At 40.9% G+C, this 23,663-nt stretch overlaps 1 protein-coding gene across 1 annotated transcript; it reads right to left on the minus strand.

Moving 5' to 3' along the window:
* Positions 1-3,774: 3,774 nt before the first annotated feature.
* LOC127473262 (serine/threonine-protein phosphatase 4 regulatory subunit 3B-like) lies at positions 3,775-22,822 on the minus strand. The gene is made up of 12 exons (XM_051792685.1): positions 22,728-22,822; positions 11,233-13,053; positions 9,870-9,947; positions 9,543-9,656; positions 8,720-8,836; positions 8,397-8,528; positions 7,565-7,667; positions 6,934-7,092; positions 6,050-6,219; positions 5,568-5,707; positions 4,932-5,106; positions 3,775-4,405 (listed from the first exon to the last, which is right to left on the minus strand). The coding sequence occupies exons 2-12, from the start codon at positions 11,779-11,781 to the stop codon at positions 4,319-4,321; spliced, it is 1,824 nt and encodes a 607-aa protein (XP_051648645.1). The 5' UTR covers positions 11,782-13,053; positions 22,728-22,822; the 3' UTR covers positions 3,775-4,318.
* Between the last annotated feature and the right edge of the window lie 841 nt (positions 22,823-23,663).

The following is a 23,663-nucleotide window of genomic DNA, read 5'->3' on the forward strand; positions in this document are numbered from 1 at the left end:
TATTTCCAAGGTCTTGTGCTGTTTCACTGGCACTAAGTCTGCTGTTTACTCTTCACTTGTTGCTATGCATAAGTGCCAAGTATTTATTAGAACAAATTATTAGAAATAATGAGAAGCCAATCAGTAAATCAATAAAGACTCATTTATGCAAAAAAATACGTTTATCCTCACTTCTGATAAATAGCCAGGCAGGCAAAGCTGAAAGATCTCCACGTCAAATGAATAGTCAAGGCACTGAAAAATAAATTTTGGTGAATTAGAGCAGGTTCACCTAAAAGGATACTAAATGTAGTTTCATTTTTTGTGCCTACTGAGCATGAAAAAAAGTTTGTACACAATGAAATCACTAGATGAAACTACAACATGTATGTGACTTAAGCTTATTAACATCAGTTTTCCCAATTTAGATAAAACAGATCAATCACTGTAGAGTCATTCCTTATTTGGAATAAAAGGGTTCAATTTCTGGTAATTTTTATTTCTTAATGTCTCATATTTGTCCTGTTAAAAAAGCTCAGTTGTTCTTAGCTATACCACACTGATATCATGGAAAATATCTGTCAGGAAATCTCTTTCGTCAGCTCTGTTTAGTCCACAAAATTAATAAAGGCAGACCACACAGACATCACCCATTTCATGGCACTCTAAAAAACCTCCTACCACAAGACAAGCTCCAATTATTTCATTTTCTTTCCTTTTCTTTTTCTCCATTTTTGAGAATCATCTATCATCATCTTAATGGAGCTCTCAGCTCATACATGTTGGTTTTTTTCCTATGACTTCCTATGTTGGGGTCATTCTCCTCCTTTTATAGGTGGGGACACTGCAGCAGGATTTGGTGCTCAGTGTGATAATAAGGAAAGGTATAGGCAGCTGTGGTCCTCTTTCAGAATGTAGGAGAAAGAGGATGACAAATTAAGATAATCAGAAAATTAGGAAATAAATAAATTTTAAAAAAATAATCTAAATTTGGTATGGACGTTTGAGGTAATTAATGCTTTGGGTACCTTCAGGACCCCAAAAGCATAAATTGTATTATCAGTGTTAATAGCTTTTATAATATCATTGTATGTTATTCATGTTCCTGCTGTGTTTTTCTTCACTAGGTGGTAACCACAGAAACCAGAAATCAAACCAAAAAAGAGCTATCAGTGACAGAAGCATGGTGATATGGCACAGAATGATACTCTGCATTTGTTATCGGTGACCGCCAGAAAGACAGAGAGAGAGAGAAACACCACAGTTGCTTTAAGACGCGTATTAACTCGGGATATCAAAGCGCAAAACCAGAAATATGGTGTCTGCAACAAACTCCTGAGGGGAGAAAAGCAAAGAATTACCTGACGCAACAGCTTCAGAGGATGAAGCTGCGTTTTTTTCCCCATAAATACAGCTCCGTGATTTAGTCTTTCCTAAAGGTTGAATATAAGCTCTCAGCAGAGAGATGGCTCTAGAAAATAATTAGCTCTATCTGGTGAGCAGGCTGCAAGTTGCCTGCACTAGTCAGCATTCACTGCTTGTGGCAGAGTGCCAAGTACATACACATAAGATTCATCCAAAACTAGCCCCTCTGATCCCACAGCTAGCTGGAAGATATGGAATATTCTTGAATAAACCTCCACTTGCACAAATATAAACTTTATGTCCACCTATACATAGAACTTTAAGAGGTAAAACCATCCAGATGTTCACTGCTTTCCAGAGACAAAAAATGCAACCAGTACTAGAATTACACATTAACTCTTCTTTAGAGAAATGCTGATCCTTTCACACTTCTTTAACTTGGGCAATCACCAAGATGAGCTGTGTCTAAACAGCCTCAAAAGTGTTCATAACCTGATTTACTTTCCATGCAGAGAGATTTACTTATATTCTGTAGCAGTGAATTTTACTTAAATAGATAATACAGAGAAGCACTTCGAACTCATGATTTCATAGCTCCTGCACTCCTCCGTATTCTGTGAGGCCTGAATTTCCCTGTATGTGTGGCATGGGAGGTGATTTCTGTTCACACACAATTGAAGAAAAGAAACTCAAATCTTTTAAAACCTAGTCTATCATTAAAAAGCCAGCCTTAGCCAAGAACCATCATATATAATTGTTACATTTATTCTAGGTTGGTGGGTTTGGGTTTTTTTTATTAAATATAGTTTTATTTTCAGTATGCAAGTGTCTCCATCTAACTAAACTTCATCCCTGAAATGAGGTGGAATGCTGCAGGCTGAGGTTTGAAAGGCAAACTTAGGAAAATTGAAAATAGGTGATCTTGCCTGACTTCTTTATCTTCTCTGAGAAGTCAAGAGGGCAACTCCTCACAGAACCCATAAGAATGAGAAATTAAAAAAATTGTATAACAAACTATTCTAGAAATAATAATTAAATTTCCCCCTGACCCATAAGGTTTGGGAGCCAAAAGTTTCTTCTGTCCTCTTTAAATAAAAAACCTCTGCTAAAGGTTGCTAAAGAAAGGGCTCTGACAAATATACTAAAGATTTCTGCTGAAGTGATTTGAGTTGGCAATGCAGCTCACTGCTTATTATTTTCTTTTCCCATTTCATATCCAGACAAGATAACCAAAGTATAAAACCCTCAAGTAAATTTTCAAAGCACATGGCACTAACAAAACTTCAACAGAAGCAGTTTAGACACTGAGCATTTTTGGAAAATCCCATTTTCCTGATGCAGGATGAAGTTTCACATTACTGGGGATTGCTGCAGCTTAATAGGAATAAGTGTAATAACCATAACATAATCAAAGAATGGCTAAAATGCCTTATTTCTCCTACCCTGTGACCTACTGTTTGGGCCCCCATCAGTCTCAGGGGTATTTTTCTCCCCACCCCCAACTGAATAGGAAAAACATTTTTCTTTTGCAAATTCTTATTTTGCAAAGGTGACAAATTTGCTCTGTTCTTTTGTTCCCTTTTGGGAGTTTTGTGCCTATTTCAAATGATGAAATCCTTCCTTTGTATCCCTCAGCCACTGGAACAGAAGCCACATGATGCTGATAACTTTTAGAAAGGCAAGGCACTCAGAAGGGTGGGTGCTGCCATCACCTGCCCAGTTGCCCAGCATGGAAAGACCAAGTCAGGTGGAGGATTGGAAGCACAAGACAGAACAGTGCACTGCTGGAAGAGCTCCAGCTGGCTGTTAGTCCCTGCTTCAGGGCATCTTCCTGTCTGAAGGCAAAGAAGAAGTTATAAGGAAGCTGTGGTTTTAAGAAGCTCACTGCAGACCTCAAGAGAAGAAGGATGTTTTGAGAATAAATTTTATCATCAATAAGTAAAGGTATTTTTTTCCCTCTTACACTTAGTCCATGTTTTATATACCAATATTTCTAATTACATGGACATACACTACTAATGCTGACTTTTCAGAATGCTGGAAACTCACTGATTTTGCTGGAACATGTTCAGTAGTGAGGCCATTAAGCGTCCCTGCAATGAACAGATTTGCTCAACCACTGGCCTCAACCACTTGAGAGCCTCTACAACAGAAGCAAATACTGAGACCTGTTAAAATAATGCAACTTCAAGCAAACATAATCGCTTCAGTTACCAGGTTGGAGGTGTCACCAGCAATTCACTTTCAAAGGAGTAGAATTCTTTTAAAACCCTTCACTGGTTTGGCCTGGACAGATTGAAAACAAAGCCAGGAGAGAGATTACCTTTTGCACGTGGCAAGACATTGCTGACTGCAAGAGTAACTCACAAGAGAAAAAACAATCCCACCCAGTCAAGTTTCATGAAAAATTTTTATTAAAAGAGTATTTGGAAATAACATATTTCATGAAATTACAGAGTCCTAAATAAATTAATTCCTAAATCTTTAATACAATATAAACTTCTGTTTAATGGAACAAACTATATTACGTATCTACACAGACAACACTTTTTTTTCAAACAACAACTACATTTAAAACTAACTACAAAAATGTTCAGAGAAATGGTTTCACATTAAACTATTCCAGAAGAAAAGGACATAACACTTATTATTTTTATATATTACTTATATATATTATATATTTTACTCATACATTACTTATATATATATTATTATATATTACTATTGCATTACTTTGTATTAAATAAAATCATTATATATATATTTTATATATAAATGTATATTAATATTTTTAACTACATATTACTTATATTACTAACATGTATTACTATGATATGACATTATTACTATATAATAATGTATCATCAAGAGTGATCTACATGGTGGATTGCAGTTGGTTCCATAGTTTAACATTAAGCAATCATAGCATTTCAAACCCATCATAAAAGTCCTTATTTCAAAGCTTCCATTTCCTTTAGGAATCCAGACGAGTTCTTTTCCTTGGACGTGCCTCCTCCTCTTCATCCTCATCAGTAAAATTAAATATTTCAAATATACATTTCTGCCAGTTGGAAAAGGGAAAAAAAAGAAATTTATCGTATTAAAAAAATACAAATGAGCAATTGCAGTACACAACCCCCAGCCAACCTGTGCAGGACACATAAGCCTGCCAGTAGCAAGTTTCTGGGTGATGCCTTTTCCATTCCAAGACCCTTTTGTCTGGAGAGTGGTTTTGAACCTCAACTTGAGCTTCCTTGCTCATCTGATCTGACCACAGAGTTGTTTCAAAATCACTTTGTAAACTCCCAGTTTCAAATGCACAGATCCAATGTGCAGTTCTGCAGAAGAAGCAAGATTAACCTGTGCCCACCAGATTACCAAGAGACTCCAGTCTCACCTAAGCATTTCTCAAACCTTCCCCCAAATTAACCAGTTTCACTAGGCAGAGGTTTGGCTACATTTATCTCTAACTAAGACCCCCTGCCCCCAGGTCATTGCTGACCATGCCACGTTATACCCGGCAAAGCACTATGAGGCTGCTGCACTGTCCTACACGAGGGCAACAGCTTCCAGACAAGTTCTCCCACCTTGACAGGTGACATCACTGTGGTCAGGGGTGTGGATGTTGCATTGGAGACATTGGAGCTTTGTGGTGATGTCGGAGCTGCCTCCTCTTCAACTTTACTGCCCCGGGGTCCTTCATCCGCCTCGGAGACTGTTTCATCTCTGTCAAATGTCTTGCCGGGTAACATGGAGGGGACACTGCAAGAAACATAGGACAAGTGATTTGAGCTTTGCCTGATGCTTCAGACTTAGCCAGACTCAGAAATGGCTTCCAGAGCTTTCAAGGGAATTCAGCATGTTGCAGAAGGCAATCCAGCTCGATCTCCAGTTCCACCTTCACTGTAAACTTCAACAACCCAGCTGACAATGAGGCAAATGGAATCCTAACTTGGAGGGACAGAGCAAGATCCTGCTCTGCATAAAGGGTGAGTTTCTGAATGGAACACTTAATCTAGTGACCCATAGCAGCTCTACTACATGAGGCCACAAGAAAAGGCAGATGAGGGTTTACTGCAAATTAGGAGGGTTTTCAGCAAAAATGAAACCCAACCCCAATCCCAGCCACCTTCTTCTGCTGCCCTTCTGGAAAAGAAAAACAACCAGCAGTCTTGTGCAATGGCAGTCACTGGCAGTCTCAGAAGACAGAAATTGGGCCATACCTGTTCAATGTCTGGCTTTGACAGTTTTTTTCTTGCTTGTATTTTGCCTTCAGTCCCTGGAACGTGCGAACATATTGGATGGAGTCCAGCTTGTCAGAGAAATTCTCAACTATATGTTGGATAAGAGACTGGATGTCTTCCTGCAGAAGAACAAAAGATGGTTTTAGTCTCCAATATTCACATTCATAAGGTCAGAAAGCTTTTGAGTTTTGTTTGGAAAGCAACTAAGCCCTTCTCCAGAGCCAAAACATTCTTGTCAAGAACAAATGGGAAACAGGCAGATTTATCCTTAAAAAAAAAGCTGAGATCTAGAAAGAATTATTGAGCTTCCCATAGAAACAGACAATAGACTCAGCAGTGTCCCAATTTTGCTTGTGACCCTTCCACCAAACCAGGATGTTTCCTATCTGGGAGAGCTGCCTTTTGCCTCTCAACCTGAGAGTCCATGGATGTGTCAGTGCTGAGGCTGCTGCTGAACTTACCGCCCGGATGAATTCAAACAGCTCCAGCAAGGCAGAGTTGAGCAAGTTGTACCTAGTCCCATTGTCCAACAGAGCATTTACAACTGGCTCAAAGAGGTTTCCCAGAATGATGTACCGGTTGTAAAGATCGTCTTTCAGGCCAATCATCCTCCTCATAAAACGAAGAGCAGCTGTGTGAAGAAAGACATTCAAGCATTTACTAATCCCATGCCAGGGCTCCAATCTGCTCCTCGTGGAAGAACTGAAAATTCTGGTGTTATCCCAAGAGGAAAATGCACCCCTAAAGCAAGAGCATTAAGAAGCACTTGGGGAAAGTGCAGAAGCAGCATTTGCTGACAGATCCCCTTTTCTTTCCTTCTTGGACTTTGCTGGGTATTTGAAGGTCATCAGGGACCATTGATTTCTTTCTCAGATCCAGCAGCAATATACTTAAGCATGTGTGAAGTTCAACTGTTCACTCCCTCCTGTGCTTTTCTCTGCTCCCTTCCCAGAACCAGCCCCAAGTCTTTAACTATCCTACTTCACAGAATTTCATTCCCTCTCCACAAGGAGCACCAGATTTAGGACCTTCTTAAAGAAGGACACGATTTCCATGGAAATGAGACAAGACATCTCATCACTAAGGATCCTTACTGTCAGGAAGACCTGAAAAGATCCCTGAGGACTTCAAAAGAGACCACAATCCTCCTCCCACCAGGAACTGCAGTGGTCTACGCTCACGGACAGCTGCTACCTTTCTTGCCAAATTACTTCATGGTAGCCAGTAAAACACAGGAAATCAACAGGACTTCTAAGTTCAAGTGTAGACACTGGTACTCTGGTGCACCTTCCACACAGGACACACAAAGCCTTGATGAAGGAAACCACAACAGCTCCATACTCACCTAAGGCCAGAAATTTGTGTTTGGATTTCAACAATACCAGGATTCTTCTTAGCAGATCTTTGCTTGTAACATACTTCTTCATGTGATACCTGTGCCGTCGTACACAAAAAGAAAGCACCTCCAAAACTAAAGCAAGTATTTCTGCTGTTTGATAATCATCTACAAGAAAAAGGAATGTATTCAGTTATACCAAAGAAAGAAATAATGTACTGTCACGTACACTGAGCTCCGTTGATATTACAGTTTGTGATGTGTTTTTAGTGGATTTTTGTCTTACTGGATTGCTTTAGGAAGCAGCACGTTGGGTCAGAACAAAACAACAAATACAACTGTGACTTTTTTCCCCATTACAGCCAATATTCTTTAAAACCAGACTAGGAAAACTACTACATGACTCACAATAGACATCAAGAAAGTACATCTGTGCAAAGCACAGCATCAAGCTACATCAGCATTCACAGCTGCAAGAAAGGGCAATGAAAACTCCTGCCAGTAGAACCACTGTCCTTGAAGGAACAACAGTTTGTAGCAGGAATATTCCCAGCTGGCATCAGGGGCCTATTGTTGTTCTCAGGACTATAACTCCCATCAAAACATTTCAGGATTAAAGGGTGAAAAAAATTGTCATTACCTTTGTCATAGGACTTTTCTGATGTATCAGCCAGAAGTGGGGCAGTAAGAACATGAATGCAACGGTCGTAGAAGAAATCGAGAAACTCAAATATTTCTAAATTCTAAAACAACAGTAACTGCATTAAACTCTGGCAATCATATATAATCTTTTAAATATGAAAGAGTAGTAGCAGAAGAAACAGCCTAGGAAGAATTCTACTGACTCCCTCAGTTCTGCCTGTGTCTTTTATTTAGGCCTGCAGCACTGTCTTCACTCAAGCAAGATTGACTTATTTATTTTGGGAAAAATCTGTGAGACAGTCAACCAACCTAGCTATCACCAAAAGGCTCCCCAGCACGGATGCAAATATAAACTCATCAAATGCAGAAACTCCTCAATGACTCAAAGCGCTTTACCAAGTGACCTTAAACCACTCTGACATGCAGTTTCTTCTGCAGCCAGAACAACCTGCAAACCTTTTGACTGGTATTCTGGGACATTACAATGTATTAAAACATTGATTTGGTTTCACACAGACTCTACTGGACTCTCTTCTTTCAGGATTTATCATCCAGCCAGAGGGAGTTACAGTCAGACAGTGCTATGGCGCTGCCACAGGGGACTGCTTGGTTTCGTGCCTGCACAGTGCCCCAGACACACTAGGGCACACTTTCATTAGCAAAATTCACTTCTGTTTTGCTTATTTAAACTCACTACCAGACCACACTCCACTTAATAAAAAAAAACCTAAAATTGTTTATTCTCTGCCCACAATAATAGCAATAGAGACTCTCAGGCTTATAACTTTGCTGAGACAGTGATGTGTCTTCTGCCCTTCATGTTCACTTACACTAACGTGTTCCCGCATATTCTCTGGATCAATCAGAATAAGCAAAATCTTCTTTAGCTGATTATCTCCTCCAAGTCCAGGGTCAGCGTTGTTGATCAGCTGCTCAATGATCACAATGAGGAGTTGTTTGTTCTGCAAAAAACAAACCAACCAACAAAGAAAACACAAAATAATTACTAGCAGGAATGGAATGAGTTCCCCAGTTTCTGTAATTTTTTTAAATAAAAATTAAAAGGAAACAGAGAAATTGAGACTTTGGCTCATTATTTCCCTGTTTGCCCTAAAACTAGTATGTTAACAATCTCCAAACCACTTTTACTTACATTGTCACTCTGATGGGCCTCTTGCAGTACAAAGTCGTGGACCGTGAAAGGATTAAAGTATCCTACATAAGACAATATATCTGCAGCAACAGATCTTACTTGCAGATCATTCATTCCCTAAGACAAAAGAGATTAATTTGTTAGAGTATATCAAGTTTGGTATTTATTATCAAGTGAAGATTCAAAGGAGAGGCACTTAAAAATCTGGACAATGTTTCATTACAAAAGTTTCTAGGAGAAACACAGTAAAACAGTTACAGAAGAACAACAAGAACCCAGACAAATCTTTTCCCACTCTTTCCCTCCTTTAGAAAGGACACAAGGTTTTCTGTGAACTTGAGAGCCCTAATTTAGGCCAGAAACATTCACATCAGCCTACTTGCTAAAGTATCTCAGACACTGATCTTTTCTACCTGTTATCCACAATTCATTTGGTATAAAAGGACCAGCTGTACAAATCAAGGTGTACAACAATTTCTCTGCTCATTTGCAGGCAACAAGAATTCAGATAGGATTGTGTCTGATAAAAAACCAATCAAGCTGCCACATCAAGAAGAGTCTCTTTCAAGGTTCACACCACCTTGTCCCAAGGACTGCACTGCCCACAGACTTCTCCATCATGCAAAGTAAAAATAATAAGAGCAATCGAGCCAGGCTACTCCAGAGTGGAACTGTGGGCAGCTTTTGGAGGCTGAACATCACAACGAACTTCCACTCTCAGCAGAGCAAAGCTCTCCCATTAGACGAGGTAGGTCCAAAACACTGGTGAAATCACTAAGACCTTTTCTAGTTTTATTAAAATCAGCTGTACATTTTCACTTACCATTAACCTTTCAAGAGTTGGAAGAATTTCAAACTTTGCCAAAGTGTTGAGAAATTCACCTCTATTCGTAGGTAATGCATAAGAAAAGGCAAAGAATTCCCTGAAAAACTTCACCTAGTGCACAAGAAAAAAATAAGGCCAGGTTTATTTGAGTCAGAAAACTCTCGGAAAGGAGGAAACAGTTCTGCGGTCTTGGAGGTTTTTCTGGAGAATCAGCCAGGACACCCTCCCTTCAACACAAACTGTAACTATCAGAACAGTTTCACTCTTTCTATTTCATCTCTTTCATTTAAAGCATTCAAGGAAACACCGAGAACACTGGCTTACCAATTCACGTAGTTGCTCATCAGCTGTAGCTTCATCATTCAATTTTGCAAAAATTTCAGAGAAAAATATCTCATCTTTCTGTGGAACACACAAAAAGAACACAACTTACACAGTGCCTCTGGAGAGTGAAAATAAATCTTTCTAGGATCGTCCACTGCACAAAGTCAAACTCTCCACACTGCCATTATTTTTATCCCAAAGAAAGCAAATGCCAGAGTACACATTCAGCAGGATCATTTCCAGTGTATTGTTTCAGCACTTCCCGTGTGCGGCACAAGCAGCTCTGGGAGACCAGAGTCACAGGTGAATCTGAGCAGAGGAGATGATCCCTTAAACTGACCCCTAAATTCGTCTCTACAGAGGGTGGCACTTCCTTTCCTTCTGTGCTGTTCCACCCCAGGGCTTTGCAGCTCTTCTCAACCTCATAGATTCCCTGTGGGATCTGCCACACACCCCACCCCCAGCAAAAGGACAGAAAAGGGCAGTCCAAAGATGTGCCAGGCTCCCTCCTTGCACCTTGCATGGAACCTTCCAGGGAAGCAACCCATGCACTTCTGCACTAGAAAGTGCCCACCAAGAGACAATATTGACCTTGCTGCACCCACGCTGTTCACACTACACTATGAACAACCCACAGGATCAGTTTCCCTCTTTTGGATCTGTAGCATTGCAAGGCATCTTTTCAGTCCACCTCTGCAAGGGGGACAAGATTAACAGGTTACAAGCTGGCTGCAGACACGTCCTCCTTAATCGTACTCACAATAAAACCTTCTCTCCCACTTGCAGGAGCTCTGCTTTGCCAAGATGGGAAACTTTTGGGACTATTTTTTGCTTCTCATATTCATATCCTCTGCTGCCAAGGCTCACTTAAGGATATATAGGACAACATTTTATTTTTTGTAAAGCATTTTGGTTACCCCGTTGCTTCAGACTCCAAGAAAACCAGGGTGAACATCATCATCTCTCAAGTGTTTGGGTGCTCTCTGCCCTCTCTGCACATGTATTTCTTTGTACCCCTTCACACAGAAAACAGTGTAACAAATGCCCCTAACAGAGAATAACAAATGTTGCTTGTTCCTGAAATACCTACACAAAACCAGTTCCAAAGGTGTATGTTGCTTGGCAATCACAGAGAAGGACTTTAAACTCTTTACAACCCATTAAAAAGTATTAAGATACTCACTTGAAATCTACCGTTTTGAAAGTACAGAATGCAAGGCATCAGAAAGAAGGGGAAGCATTCAAACATTGTGCAAATGAAAGTGATTAACTTAGACAGTGTTCAGCAGCTGTAACCCATTTCCAAACCACAGCCAGAGGGATCTATACAGATCCCATTTAGGCCACACTGAAACCCGCTTACCTGCAAGACTCTTAAAATCTCCTCTTCGCTGCGTCTGATGAATGCAGTGAGGGTAGAAAGAAAACCCTCTTCCAAGTCAGATGAATTCTGCGAGATGATGGCATGAATGTATTGTGCCCTGAATGTCTGGCGGATTTTGTGCCTGATTTCAGGGTCTCTTGTAGGAATAACTTCCTGAAGCTTTGCTGTTTTCATCAAGAACTCCCTGAGGCTTTCTGGCTGAGCCAAAGACGGATCATATTCAAGGCATCCAGCAACATTCAGAATACACTCGTCAGAAAACATCACCTCAAACAGAACATCTTCATCCAGGTACAAAATTCCTCTCACAATGTCAAACAAAAGACGCAAGCCTTCGGTGTCCTTTAAATTCTCACAGACTTGGAAAAGCTGCAGCAGTTTGGGAATATAGCCTTCCTTTTTCAAGGCCAGGGCTAGCTTTTCCTTACCAACGCGTGAGCGGCCAACAGAGCTCACGAGGTCTGCGATCTCTCCAAGTCTGTGGACTTCACAGCTGGGAAGGTCCATCAAAGGAATACTTGCACTCATTTCTTCAGGTGTTCCTCTTCTGACTCAAAAAGGTCCTGGGCGACTTCCACTGAACAACGCCAATGACAAAAAAAGGGAATGGGAGGGAAGCAAGACAGGAGCACATGCTGCACTGACCTGCCGCTGCGCTAGCCTCCCACTGCTCTGCCCCTCCAACTGCCACAGGTATTCCAAGGCCTTATGGTGTCACCTGGACCAGAGCCTTCTGATTGGTCCATCCCTCAACATTCTGGATTACTGGGCTCATGACAGCCAACGGTCACAACCAACCGACTCCTTTTCGTTGTTGACCTTTTAGGAGTTCTACAGTAACTTCCAGTACCTTCAGGGGGTCAGTAAGGAAGCTGGAGAGGGACTTTTCCCAAGGCAGGCAGGGATAGGGGGAATGGCCTTAAGCTGTCTCTGGACTGCAAGGGTGGTAAGGCACTGGCACAGGTTGCCCAGAAAGGCTGTGGATTCCCCATCTCTGGAAGTGTTCAAGGCCAGGCTGGATGGGGCCCTGAGCAGTCTGGTCCAGTGAGTGCCATCCCTGCCCATGGCAGAGGGCTTAAAACTAGATGATCTTTAAGGTCCCTTCCCACCAAAACCATTCTATCATCCTATGATCTGGAAGAGAGATAGAAACAGTAGTAACTGTATCATGGCTCTTACCCCCTCCTGGCTTTGTAAGAGCAGCAGTTTTTATCTTTTCAGGGAGCACAAAGGGTAATTTGTGTTTGTGCAACATGTTAGAAATTTCAAATGCCATCCACAAAAGGTAAGTGCTCTTTTTCCATCAGTTAATTTAATGCTGCCACGTGGCTCTTCATACCACACTCCCCAAGGGCCACACTGGCCCTTCCAGCACAGGGCACACGCTAACACCACCACCCAGGAAAAATCCCACCAGCCCATCAGGGCTGGAAAGCCTTTTGAAATCAGATGGCAATGAACAGGCCTAGTGTTTCCCCATTGAGGGTGTGTCCCAGCTTCTTCTACCCATGGAAAAATGCATCTAAAACATGCATGGAATAAGTCCTGTAGGAAACAAAGCAGAAGGTTTTGTGGAGGCCTTTGGAAAACAGGAAACCATGCACAGGCACAAGTTGTGATACTTTTGCTGGCCAGCATCTTTTTAATAGAGAGTTTTTACTGGAAGATGTTGATCTATTTTTAGCAAATTAATCAGGACAGAAGTCATTTTTGAGGAATATCTCATTTGGACTTGAAGCTGTGAGGTTTCTCTTCATATTTCTGGTACCTTGCTTCCTTTCTCCTCTGGAAACACTTTTTCTTTAAAAAAAAAAAAAGGAATTAAATGTTAGAAATGAGAGAGAGCAGAATTAAAATGTTTCAAGCCTGGTCATTTTTTTTTTTTTGTTTTCATTTTATGAAAATTCTCAGCACTGAATTTTCATCTCAATTAAAACTTCCTAAAACCAAGAAAAATGTTTCTACCTACTCTATTAAAAATGTTCAGTTTTGTTTGTTCTAACCCATCTTAACATGGTTAACAGAAGGAGGGTTGCAGAGTCCAGGCATACCACCCTGAGGAACTGAGGAGGGCACTAGAGAGCCCCTCAGCCTATTTGGGCTAAGCTTCAACACCATCATCAATACTAGCATTTCATTAGATATTTTCACATGTTATCATTAGCTGTAGTACTGTAGCTGTACTATCATTACAATTAATTTGTCTTACCTAGAATAAGAAATTCAAAAAAAACACACATTCCAGCCTCAAAAAATCCATTTTTCCCCTCTCTTTTTAGTCATTGTGATCTATGTACCTTCTAGCTACAAACATTTCTACCCTGAAATCCCTATAGAGGAAATCTGCTAGATCTCAAGTTTCTCTCTTTGCATTTTTGCAAAATTATAACACAACAGGGTGGACAGAAAAAACCCGAGGGAGCACATATTGGGCTGGGTACCCAGAGAGCTTCACCTCTCCCCAGGCCTTTTGGACTGCTTTAATGCCCAGTACATTGAAGAAAAAAACCCTCTCACTCCAGTCGAACATAACTGCAAGCACAAAAACCTGTGGCAGGGCTGGCAAGACTAGTAAAGCTCATTATTTTGTACTAAGCCGCAGTGCAGTCAAGTGCATTTTGTTGCATAAGATAGAACACATCAAGATCTTGAACTGGCACAGAAAAAAGGGTGAAAGTTTCTGATTTAGTAGAAGCTAAGGAAGGTGCATGTTGCCAGAAAATTATAGTTATCCATTTTGCTCCAGCCTCAATGACAGTGGTTAAAAACCTTCCCAGGTCTTAGAGTAGCACTGTGTGCTACAGCCAAATGGCAGAAGAGCCTTTGGGTATTAAACAGATCAAGAAATTTTAAAGGTAGCACTTTTTGAAAGTTTGCATGTCACATTTTCTGCCCTTTGTATTTAAATGGCACCTAGGAACAGACTAAAGATGAATATACTTAAATTTTACAATAACCTATTTCAGCCTTTATGCCTTCCTAGGAGCATCATCTTCCTTAGAAAGGGAGTTATGCCATATATTTATTTCTGAGGGAAAAAATTTACTTTATGCTTGGTGAACATCAATCCTCCAGCGAGTCTCCTTCATACACACCTTGTTGTGAGTTTGCAGCCACTTAAGAGAAGAGTTGGGGAAGAGATTTGGACATTTAATCAGTGGATGCGTAAGGTTACAGGAAAGCAACTTGTGAGAAAAGGAGAGCAGGCCAGGCTGACCAGCAGCCACCAAAGGGACTGGCAGAGTGGGTGCCCTGATGGCAGAGAATCCGGAGCATAGCTGGGACATGAGCAGGACACCTGAAGGAAATTCATGTGGGATGCAGAGTGGTACTCAACCTACATCAGCCCTAGCAAGTCAGTGTTTGGGGGAAAATTATCAGAAGAAAGTAAACTCAGTCTTTTTACCTACATCACAAAATCCTTCCCAGAAGTATTAAAGCATTAATTAAATTGCTGTCTTCAGTCATTCAATTTTAAAGACAAATTTCTTTTCTGGGAATATTGTCTTTTAACATCCCTAGTATATCAGAGTAGCTTGCTTTATATAATTAAATCAATCTCACAGCAATTTCCAGACTGGTTGTGCAGCACAGCAGTCCCTGGGCAATCCACACCTTATTCAATGTCTGCTCTTCGCTTAGACTACACTCAGTGATGGTGTAAGGAATGCTTTGACTCAGGGAAGAGACAGAAAATTGCAAAATGCATCCTTCCCTGACCATCTTGACCTCCCTCCCTTCCCAGTGATGCAGCCTCAGGTTCAAAGGCCCCATGGCAAATATCATTCCCTCATCTGATATGTGTGAGCAGGGTTTACTAAAAACCAGACACAAACGGCAATCACATACACCTGAGGTAGCCCAGCTTTTCTGCTGCTGTTGCACAGCACAGTTGGAATAAATAAAAACTGCCTTGAAATTAGCTGGAAGTGTACACACTAACAAGGGATCTCGCCTCTCTGACTTAAATAGTTTTCAGTTTATTTCCCTCACTTCTCAAATTCAGAGAGAGACCATTTAAATCAAATACTACACTTCAAATCATGTCCCTTCTTGAAACTAAAGAAAACGAATCCCTAGCTGTTATTTACTTCCCAATTCCTTTGCAGGTACTGCAGTCCTTGTTATTCAAACATAATCACAAGAGGAAAAACAAATCTTCTTCATGTAATTATATTTCAAACACTTCACTTTCAGGTCATTAAATCTCTGGTATCTTCCTCCCACTCTCCCAGCACCCTCTTCTGTTGTTGCTCTCCAATGGCTGCTGTCTATGTGGCAAGCCTTCCTGGCTGGGGAGCCGTTAATACCGCAGATATCATTGTATTGCCAGTAATGAAACACTCAGTAAGGTGCCCAAGCAGCTGAAATTATTTCTTCCAAACTGTAATCTCTTGAATTTATTGACTATGGACTTGAAATGACACTTGCTGTTGTGCTGTTTTCTCATTGCTCCCAAGAAAAACCATCACAGTCTTTTTTTAAACTTTTTTCCTATAAAATCCTGTCATTCTTTTTTCTTTTTCTTTTTTTTTTTTTCCCACCATTCTACTGCTCCTTTTCTCCTCTCCTCTAGTCATTCATGAGCACCTCAACGGAAGGTCAGATCAATGGTGAGAGTGAGAGTGCAACAATCTGACACCTGTCACTGCCCTATCACAACGAACTACAAACCAGCACAAATCACCTGCATTCTTCCATAAAATGAGGGAAAATACCTCCAACCCCAGAGATATTCTGAGAATTCCCCTGAAGGCATTAAACCAGTGCCTTAAAGAAAGTTTCAGTTCTAGATCATGAACTTTTTTTTAAAAAAAGCAATTTTTCAGAAGAAAACTCTGAAAACATGACCAGGGATAGAGATCAGGACAATTACGATTATCAGGATCAAAACATGTGTACTTCCAGAGTTATTTTGCCAGAGAGCATTTATGTTCTTGTCCCAAGCTTTCATGGGTATCTTCCAACATGGTGCTGAAGGCGGACAACACAGCATTCCTTACAAGCACAGAGCAGCTTCCCATAACTGAGTGACATCTGGTTCCTGCAGTGCCTTGCAAAAGCAAAAGGAGACTATTAAGATTTTACAGTGCTGATACCGCAACACTTGCAGTGGCTTGTAAAACAAGGTGATTTAAAAGTGCCTGAATCCACAGTAAAATATCAAACAAGGTGTTGGTTTGAAGGAGAACAGTATTCATGCAGGAGCAAATCCCCTGCCTGCTCGAGTGCATCATGGATTCTGGAGGCTTCACTCGTATAATCCAGCTCCCAGTTTGTTTAAGTAAACACGCATTCAGCCCAAACAATAATGTTTTCTTCTTGAGGTGGCTAAGTATCTTCGCAAAGTGGATTAATTAGGTAGTTAGCAGTTTTCCCTGATTGTTGATAAACTCCAAAGCTGAGAGGACAGTCAGCAGTTAAAGCACTGCGGCATGTTTGTGTGTGTGAAATGAGGGAGTATACAAACAATGTCTCCGAAATCAGGGGGATTGGTTTGATTTTTATTGAAGAATGGTGATGCTCAGAAGGATTTGCACAAGCAGCTCTGATGTTCTGGTTTTCTGACTGGAGTCAGCTCACTACCTCCATAACAGAGAATGTCACTGATTTCCTTTCTTCAAACTTAAGGATTGACAAATGTGAAAGAAGTGAGCTGAAATACCCTCTGAAAGATGACAAAAACCAAGGCAAAGTCTACAAAAAATCACTGTTCTGTACTTACTTTTTTCTTTTTTAAAACTGTGTATACTCTTAAAACATTGTGACCAGCTGTTGTTCTTAGACATAAAGTGCTTATCACTGTTATGATCAAAATGATAATGAGCTCGCTGACATCAACGCAAGGCTCAAAACACTGTCTTCTGAAGCATACAAAAAGAATCGAATAAATACTTCTCTCTTTAACAGTATCATTTTATCTGAATAGATTAAAAAAGATGTTTTAAACCAGTCTGTATCTTATCCATGCAAAATGCTGGATCAATTTTGAAAATGTAGAGGTTTAGAAATTTTAATTCATAGAAAATATTAACAGAGGTATGTAGCATGGAGTCTTTATATAATAAAGAAATGGAGTCTGCTCCCCGATCAGATGGTAATCAGAGACCTTATTCAAACTCGGCGCTCCTTCTTATCCCTTAAACCCGTGTGACCTTGTGACCAACGGGGTTGTCTATTTCGGCACATGTCCCTTGGGCTTCCCCACCCTTGGTGCGTCCCCTGCACCCTGGACACGCCTCCTACATCACTCCCTTCTTAATTATTTAAGATGGTCACAAAAACAGTGAAAAACAACAGTGCAAACAACAGAACAGTACATTGTAAACTACCAAAGCTTGCAATGACCCAGCATATCGCTTGCTTTGGCTTCTTATACATCTATTGTAAACCTTTTAAAACCTTCTTATATTTCTAAAGGGTAGTGCAACTTGGAGTAATAACTTTATTAACCTAGGGGCCTTAGCCCAACCGTGCATAGACACATAACCTTTATTAATCTCAGGGTTTAAATAACTGGGGAGTTCAACTTTATTTCAAAAACAGGCTAAGCTTAGCAAAACTAAATTCTCCTAAAGTGACCATGTGGCGGAGGTAGTGTTATTTTGTGAGGTGTTTGGTGTTTAAGGCACTTGTCCAGTCATACAATTCTCTTATTCATTCACTCACACATTCACTGACGGTCGTCATTTCATTCATCATACACACACTCATGGATTTTGTACAGACTCTGCTTTCGCCACACTGGTCATTCTTAAATGTAAACCTGAAACTTAAACATTATTACTAAAACATTACCGTTTTATAACTTCTGCGTTACTCTGGTTCTTGCTGCTGTGGTTGTGTACCTAGGTAGGGTCTAACACACCTGGAAGGAATCCATTTCAGCTCCTTTCCTGTAGCCATACAGGCATAGCCTCGTCCCCAAGTCATGAGGTCCATTGGTCCCGTCCACTGCCCTGAAATCAGATCTCTTACCATGACTGGTGGTTTGGGAGAGGTGAAAGCCTGAGGCCTGTGCTGCCTTTTGTGCCTGCTTCTTTCAGCACTGTCACAGTTTAAAAAATTTATAACATACAGGGCTTTCCACGGGTGCTCTTGAGGGCTACAGGTCGATTCCCCCCTTTTATGTTTAGCTAACATGTCTTTCAGTGTGCAATGTGCCCTTTCAACAATTGCCTGTCCAGTAGGTGAGTGTGGAATATCTGTGTGTGAAATTCCCCAGTCTGGCAGGAAGTTTCTTACCTTTTCTGAGATGAAAGCTGGCCCATTGTCAGTCTTGATCTGTTTTGGGGTACCAAGGGTAGCAAAACAACTGAGCCAGTATTCCGGTGCATGTCCCTTGGGCTTCCCTGCCCTCAGTGCATCCCCTGCACCCCTGGACACACCTCCTACAGAGGTACTTTGGTGCAACTATCAGAAGTGGAAGTATGTTTAATATCAGCATGAAAGAGTGTTGAGAAAATAAAGATATCAAATGCATAAAATTACTCAAAGCCATGCTAGTGTTAATTGGTACCAGCACTGCAAACTCTTTCCTATCTTCTCTTCCGCAAGATGAGGCATATTTGAATATGAACACAGATTTTGGATACCTAGAGAATCAATAGATAGAACACGATTGCCACAGTGAGTTTCCAAAACTCAATCCTACTATTTTCAAATCCTCTCTGCTTGAAAACAGAAGAACAGCACAGGCCTCAGAGAATGGCACAGGACTCCAGGATCTGGGCTGCTCTGGTTGACATTATGAGAATCCATCCTAGGAAGTTAAAAAAAAACCAAACCAAACCAAACCAACCAACCAAAATCCTTCTTAATGACTACAGAAATTTGAAGTTAAGAACAACGTTATCTTGAATTTACAATGACTTAATTCCCACTAACAGCAGAACAAAATTGATTCTCCTTTACAGTCAAGCCTTTTTATGGCAATCCATCAAAATCATAGAATCATAGAATCAACCGCGCTGGAAAGGACCTTCAAGATCAAGTCCAACCCTTGATCCACTACTACCGTGGTTACTAGACCATGGCACTAAGTGCCACATCCAGTCTCATCTTAAAAACCTCCAGGGACAGAGAATCCACCGTTTCCCTGGGCAGCCCATTCCAATGTCTGATCATCTTCTCTATAAAGAATTTCTTCCTAATATCTAACCTAAACCTCCCCTGGGTAGAGCTTAAGATCATGCCTTCTTGTCTTACTGACAGCTGCCTGGGAGAAGAGACCAACCCCCTTTCAGGTAGTTGCAGAGAGTGATGAGGTCTCCCCTGAGCCTCGTCTTCTCCAGGCTAAGCAAACCCAGCTCCCTCAGCCTCTCCTCATAGGACTTGTGTTCAAGTCCCTTCACCAGCCTTGTTGCTCTTCTCTGGACCTGCTCCAGCACCTCAATATCCTTCCTGAACTGAGGGGCCCAAAACTGGACACAGTACTCAAGGTGTGGCCTCACCAGTGCTGAGCACAGGGGAAGAATCACTTCCCTGGCCACACTGTTCCTGATCCAGGCCAGGATGCCATTGGCTTCTTGGCCACCTGGGCACACCGCTGGCTCATGTTCAGCTTCCTATCAATCAGGTCCCTTCCTGCCTGGTTGCTCTCCAGCCGCTCTGTCCCCAGCCTGTAGCACTGCAGGGGGTTGTTGTGACCAAAGTGCAGGACCCGGCACTTGGCCTTGTTGAACCTCATCCCGCTGGAATCAGCCCAACTCTCCAGCCTGTCCAGGTCACTCTGCAGAGCCCTCCTGCCTTCCAGCAGATCGACACTCCCCCCCCCGGCTTGGCGTCATATGCAAATTTGCTAATGGTGGACTCAATCCCATCATCTAAATCATTAATAAAAATGAGGTAGTAATATTTAAAGGCCCCTTTTACTACTGCAGTAGGAAAGAGTCTCTGGGGCTGAATAAAAATAAAACCATGGTCAGCCTATAGCTGTTCATCTGGTTCATGGTTTCTCATCAAGAAAGCAACTGGGGTGCCTGAGTATTTTAAGAACTGCAGCATAATCTTGATTTATGTGTGAGAATTGAGAGCAGAATTGGAGAAAACTTGAATTTTGGCAAAGCTGTTGGAAAGGAGAGGTGTTCAACAATGAAAAATGCAACATCTAGGGTCATGGTATATCTTTATAGGGTCATGGGTATATCTTTAGACTAAAGTATGCTATGGCCAGACAAAGTTGTGCTTTTTGAGAACCAGATACCACAACTGAAGTAGGGTTTCCATAGAAAGACAATGAATATATTTTCTTAAAGTATTAATCATAAAAATAATTTGTCTTTTCATTTGAGTAAAGGATTAAATGGAACAGTTCCACCTGAGTTGCATCCAGCTTTCAGAACTTCCCCCACACCCCGTGAACATTCTGGTAAGGCCACACTGCTGAGGAGAGCAACCTACTGTGATCACTTGGCAAAAGGACCTGCTGTTGGTAGGTTCAGAGAGAAATATCTACTGGTCGTGCCTTATTTCAAAAGGAAAACACTGGGGCAGATAACCCAGGTGTTAACAACACCCAAACCACACTGAGCCTGCAGGGATCAGAGCTGGTCCTCTGTCAGGAAGGGTAATTATGAAACAGCACATATTTTACAAATGAATTTACTCCCAAAGTGAGGTAAGCAGAGCAGAGCAGACAATTCTGTAATTATTTTTTCCTTTTCTCTTACGTGAACAGAATTACACCCTCCTTTATGTTGTAGATGGTGGTTTTTTGGTTTTGTTTTTCTGGGAGGTTTTGCGGTTTTCTCTTGTGGTGGTGGTGGTGGTTTTGGGGTTTTTGCTTTGCTTTGTTTTTTTTCAAACAGCAATGCAGAAGGCTGAGAAGGAACATGAAGAACATGCTTCTATGAAATCATACTTTCTAATCAGAGTAATGAAAGGAAAACCATAGCAATAGTTTCGTGATTTCTTATTAAGGTCACAGGAAGTTTCTTAATGCAGCATGATACTGTCCGCCAGTAATAATTCAACAACAACTAATAAATTCAACATCATGACAGAGCTGCCATCCAAGTATCCTAATACTGAGTCTAGCTGGCATTAAGAAGGGAAACTAAAACAGGGGGAGGAAGAAAGCTTTCCCCCCGAAAAGCAAGAGGAAAAGCACTGGAAATCTGCAATTTTTTACTGTCTTTTGAGTGGTATTTTTTCCTCTTTTTTATTCCTTTTAAAGTAAAGCCACAGGTCTTCTTTTGTTCAGCAACGCTTGTCTTACAGGGACATGTAAAATCTCCATCTGAGGCCAGGGCCCCTGTCTGGTATGTCATCAAAAGCAAGGGCAATGAGGATTTGTTCAAACTGTAGATGTCAATGCAGTGTTGAGGTATGGGAGCTGGTGCAGATGTTAGAAGTAAACTGACCATTGTAACGTGCAGCTTGTGAGAAGCTGAATAAAAAGTCCACGTGAGCTCATCCTGATAGTAATACAGAATTTATCCTACAGCAACCCATGATGACAGTCTTAAGTATATTTCAAAAAAAGTTCCATGTGCATCCCAACTAAAATAGAAAGAGATGAAAGCTGAAACAAGAGTGAGATGATCTCATACATGGACCCAGGAACTCAGATGACAGAATGCTTTCACCCAGCACAATCCCTCTTGCCTGCAGCTGAAGTGTAGAATTAGCACTTCCTCCAGGAGCAAGGATGTCTCCCACAGGTTTGAAGGTCGTGCTTCTCAGCATAACTTTTCCCCCTCAGAAAAGTTATGTTCACAGAGATGTTCATTGAAAAAGTGTAATTAGTATTTCTAGGTAAGCACTCTATTCACAATTATTTCTCAAACCTTTTGTTAAAACTATTATTCTTTCACTCCGAAGTAGAAATAGATTCAATCAAGCTATCTGATAATTCACAATATAAAATTTCAAGTCTTGGAAAGAAAAAAGGTACAGCCTGTGTCAGAAGTACAAATTTACAACCCTTGCAAAAAACCTATTCACCCTGCAGCCAGCACACAGAAGCAGCATTTATTTACCCTTTTGATGTACAAATAAAGCCTGAGAACATTTCTCATATCCATTTTTATATCTCTATACCTATTACTTGCAGTGATTCACATTGGCTGAAATGAGGTTGAATCAAAAGTTTCGTTGGTGCTTCTTTGACAAACATCTCACAGCTTTCTCCCTTTCAATATCCTCAGCCTTAAAAAGACAACTGATGTTAAACAGACTGAGGAGCACACCTGTTTCAGTACATTTCAGTATCATGTATAAAGAACACTCACACTCTAAGAAACCTCAAGAAAATGAGAAGTAACAAGTGTTTTGGACTAAAAAACTGGAAATTATAATTTTTTTGTTGATACTTGAGAATTTTTTTATAGAACAACATGAACACTGAACCCCATCTTTACTCATCAGACAACATGCTTGCATTTTTCACTGGGAATAAAGACACATCAGGAGACAATAAATTATTCACTTATAATCAAAGGGGAAAAACCCCAACAACCAGACAGTCTTACCTTCTTTTCAAAGGATATGCCAACATTCCTGCCTGTAAATTCTGTTTTTTTCAGTGCTTCCCACAACTGTTTCTTGAGTGACTTCTTCATTGGATGGATCTGCCTTCATCTTGGGTTGCTCTTTGCAGTGTTTCTGCTCTAACGCCAGATGCACACAGTAGGAACTCCTCAATGCTGATTTTAAAATAACAGGTTGTCTTTTCCAGTGTTTTTTCTGTATAGACACAATAGAAATATTGAACTGGTTAGTTGTGCTGCTGTCACTCAGACAGTGGAGGTATCAGTGAGAAACACAATATCAATAATTTGCAGTGGAAAAAGGCACATCAAATTGACTTGCAAAGGTCTGCTGTAGCATTACTAGCAATTGGCATCTTAATAAGTAATTAGATGATCATGCAGCATACTTGAGTGATAATGCAAAAATAGATAATTTATGGGAGAAAAAATACTAGGCTGGGTAATTGACACTGTGCAATACACATGGTCTGCACTGAAGTTTGCCACATTCATTCATTCTGAGGGGGCCCCCCAAGAAACCACCAGCCTTCGTGCATCTGCACTTCAACAGCTCCTGCCCTGAGGGACTCTTTTACATTGTGGCAGATATTCAATGAAAATCCCCAAACAAATAAAACAAACAAACAAACAAAAAACCCACCAAGGTTTCTTCAGCACAACCCTCTAAATGTTCAAGACTGAGCTCTCACAAAGTAAATCTAATGGCAGCTGAAGGCTTCAAAAACAGGCCTTGCCCATATCTTTTCTGTACAGAATTTATCCAGGTGGATTTTTACCACATATGGATAGCACAGAACGACTTTAGCAAAACTGTAGGACTCCCTGGTTCCACTTTACAGTAACAGGTTTGTCAAGCTGTTAGTCAGACTTCTCCTGTGCAAAGAACTCCAGGCTGTCAAAATACCTGCAGTGTTG

Source organism: Manacus candei, unplaced genomic scaffold (assembly GCF_025592945.1).
Source record: "Manacus candei isolate 608988 ecotype Guabito, Panama unplaced genomic scaffold, ASM2559294v1 h1tg000035l, whole genome shotgun sequence".
NCBI lineage: Eukaryota > Metazoa > Chordata > Aves > Passeriformes > Pipridae > Manacus > Manacus candei.

Excerpts from the sequence above, each read along its gene's own strand:
- LOC127473262 (XM_051792685.1), bottom strand. The coding sequence starts at position 11,781 with ATGAGTGCAAGTATTCCTTTGATGGACCTTCCCAGCTGTGAAGTCCAC. Across the intron at positions 9,948-11,232 it reads AGATTTTAAGAGTCTTGCAG|AAAGATGAGATATTTTTCTC; the intron begins GTAAGCGGGTTT and ends TGTGTTCCACAG. Across the intron at positions 6,220-6,933 it reads ACACAAATTTCTGGCCTTAG|CTGCTCTTCGTTTTATGAGG; the intron begins GTGAGTATGGAG and ends TTCTTCACACAG.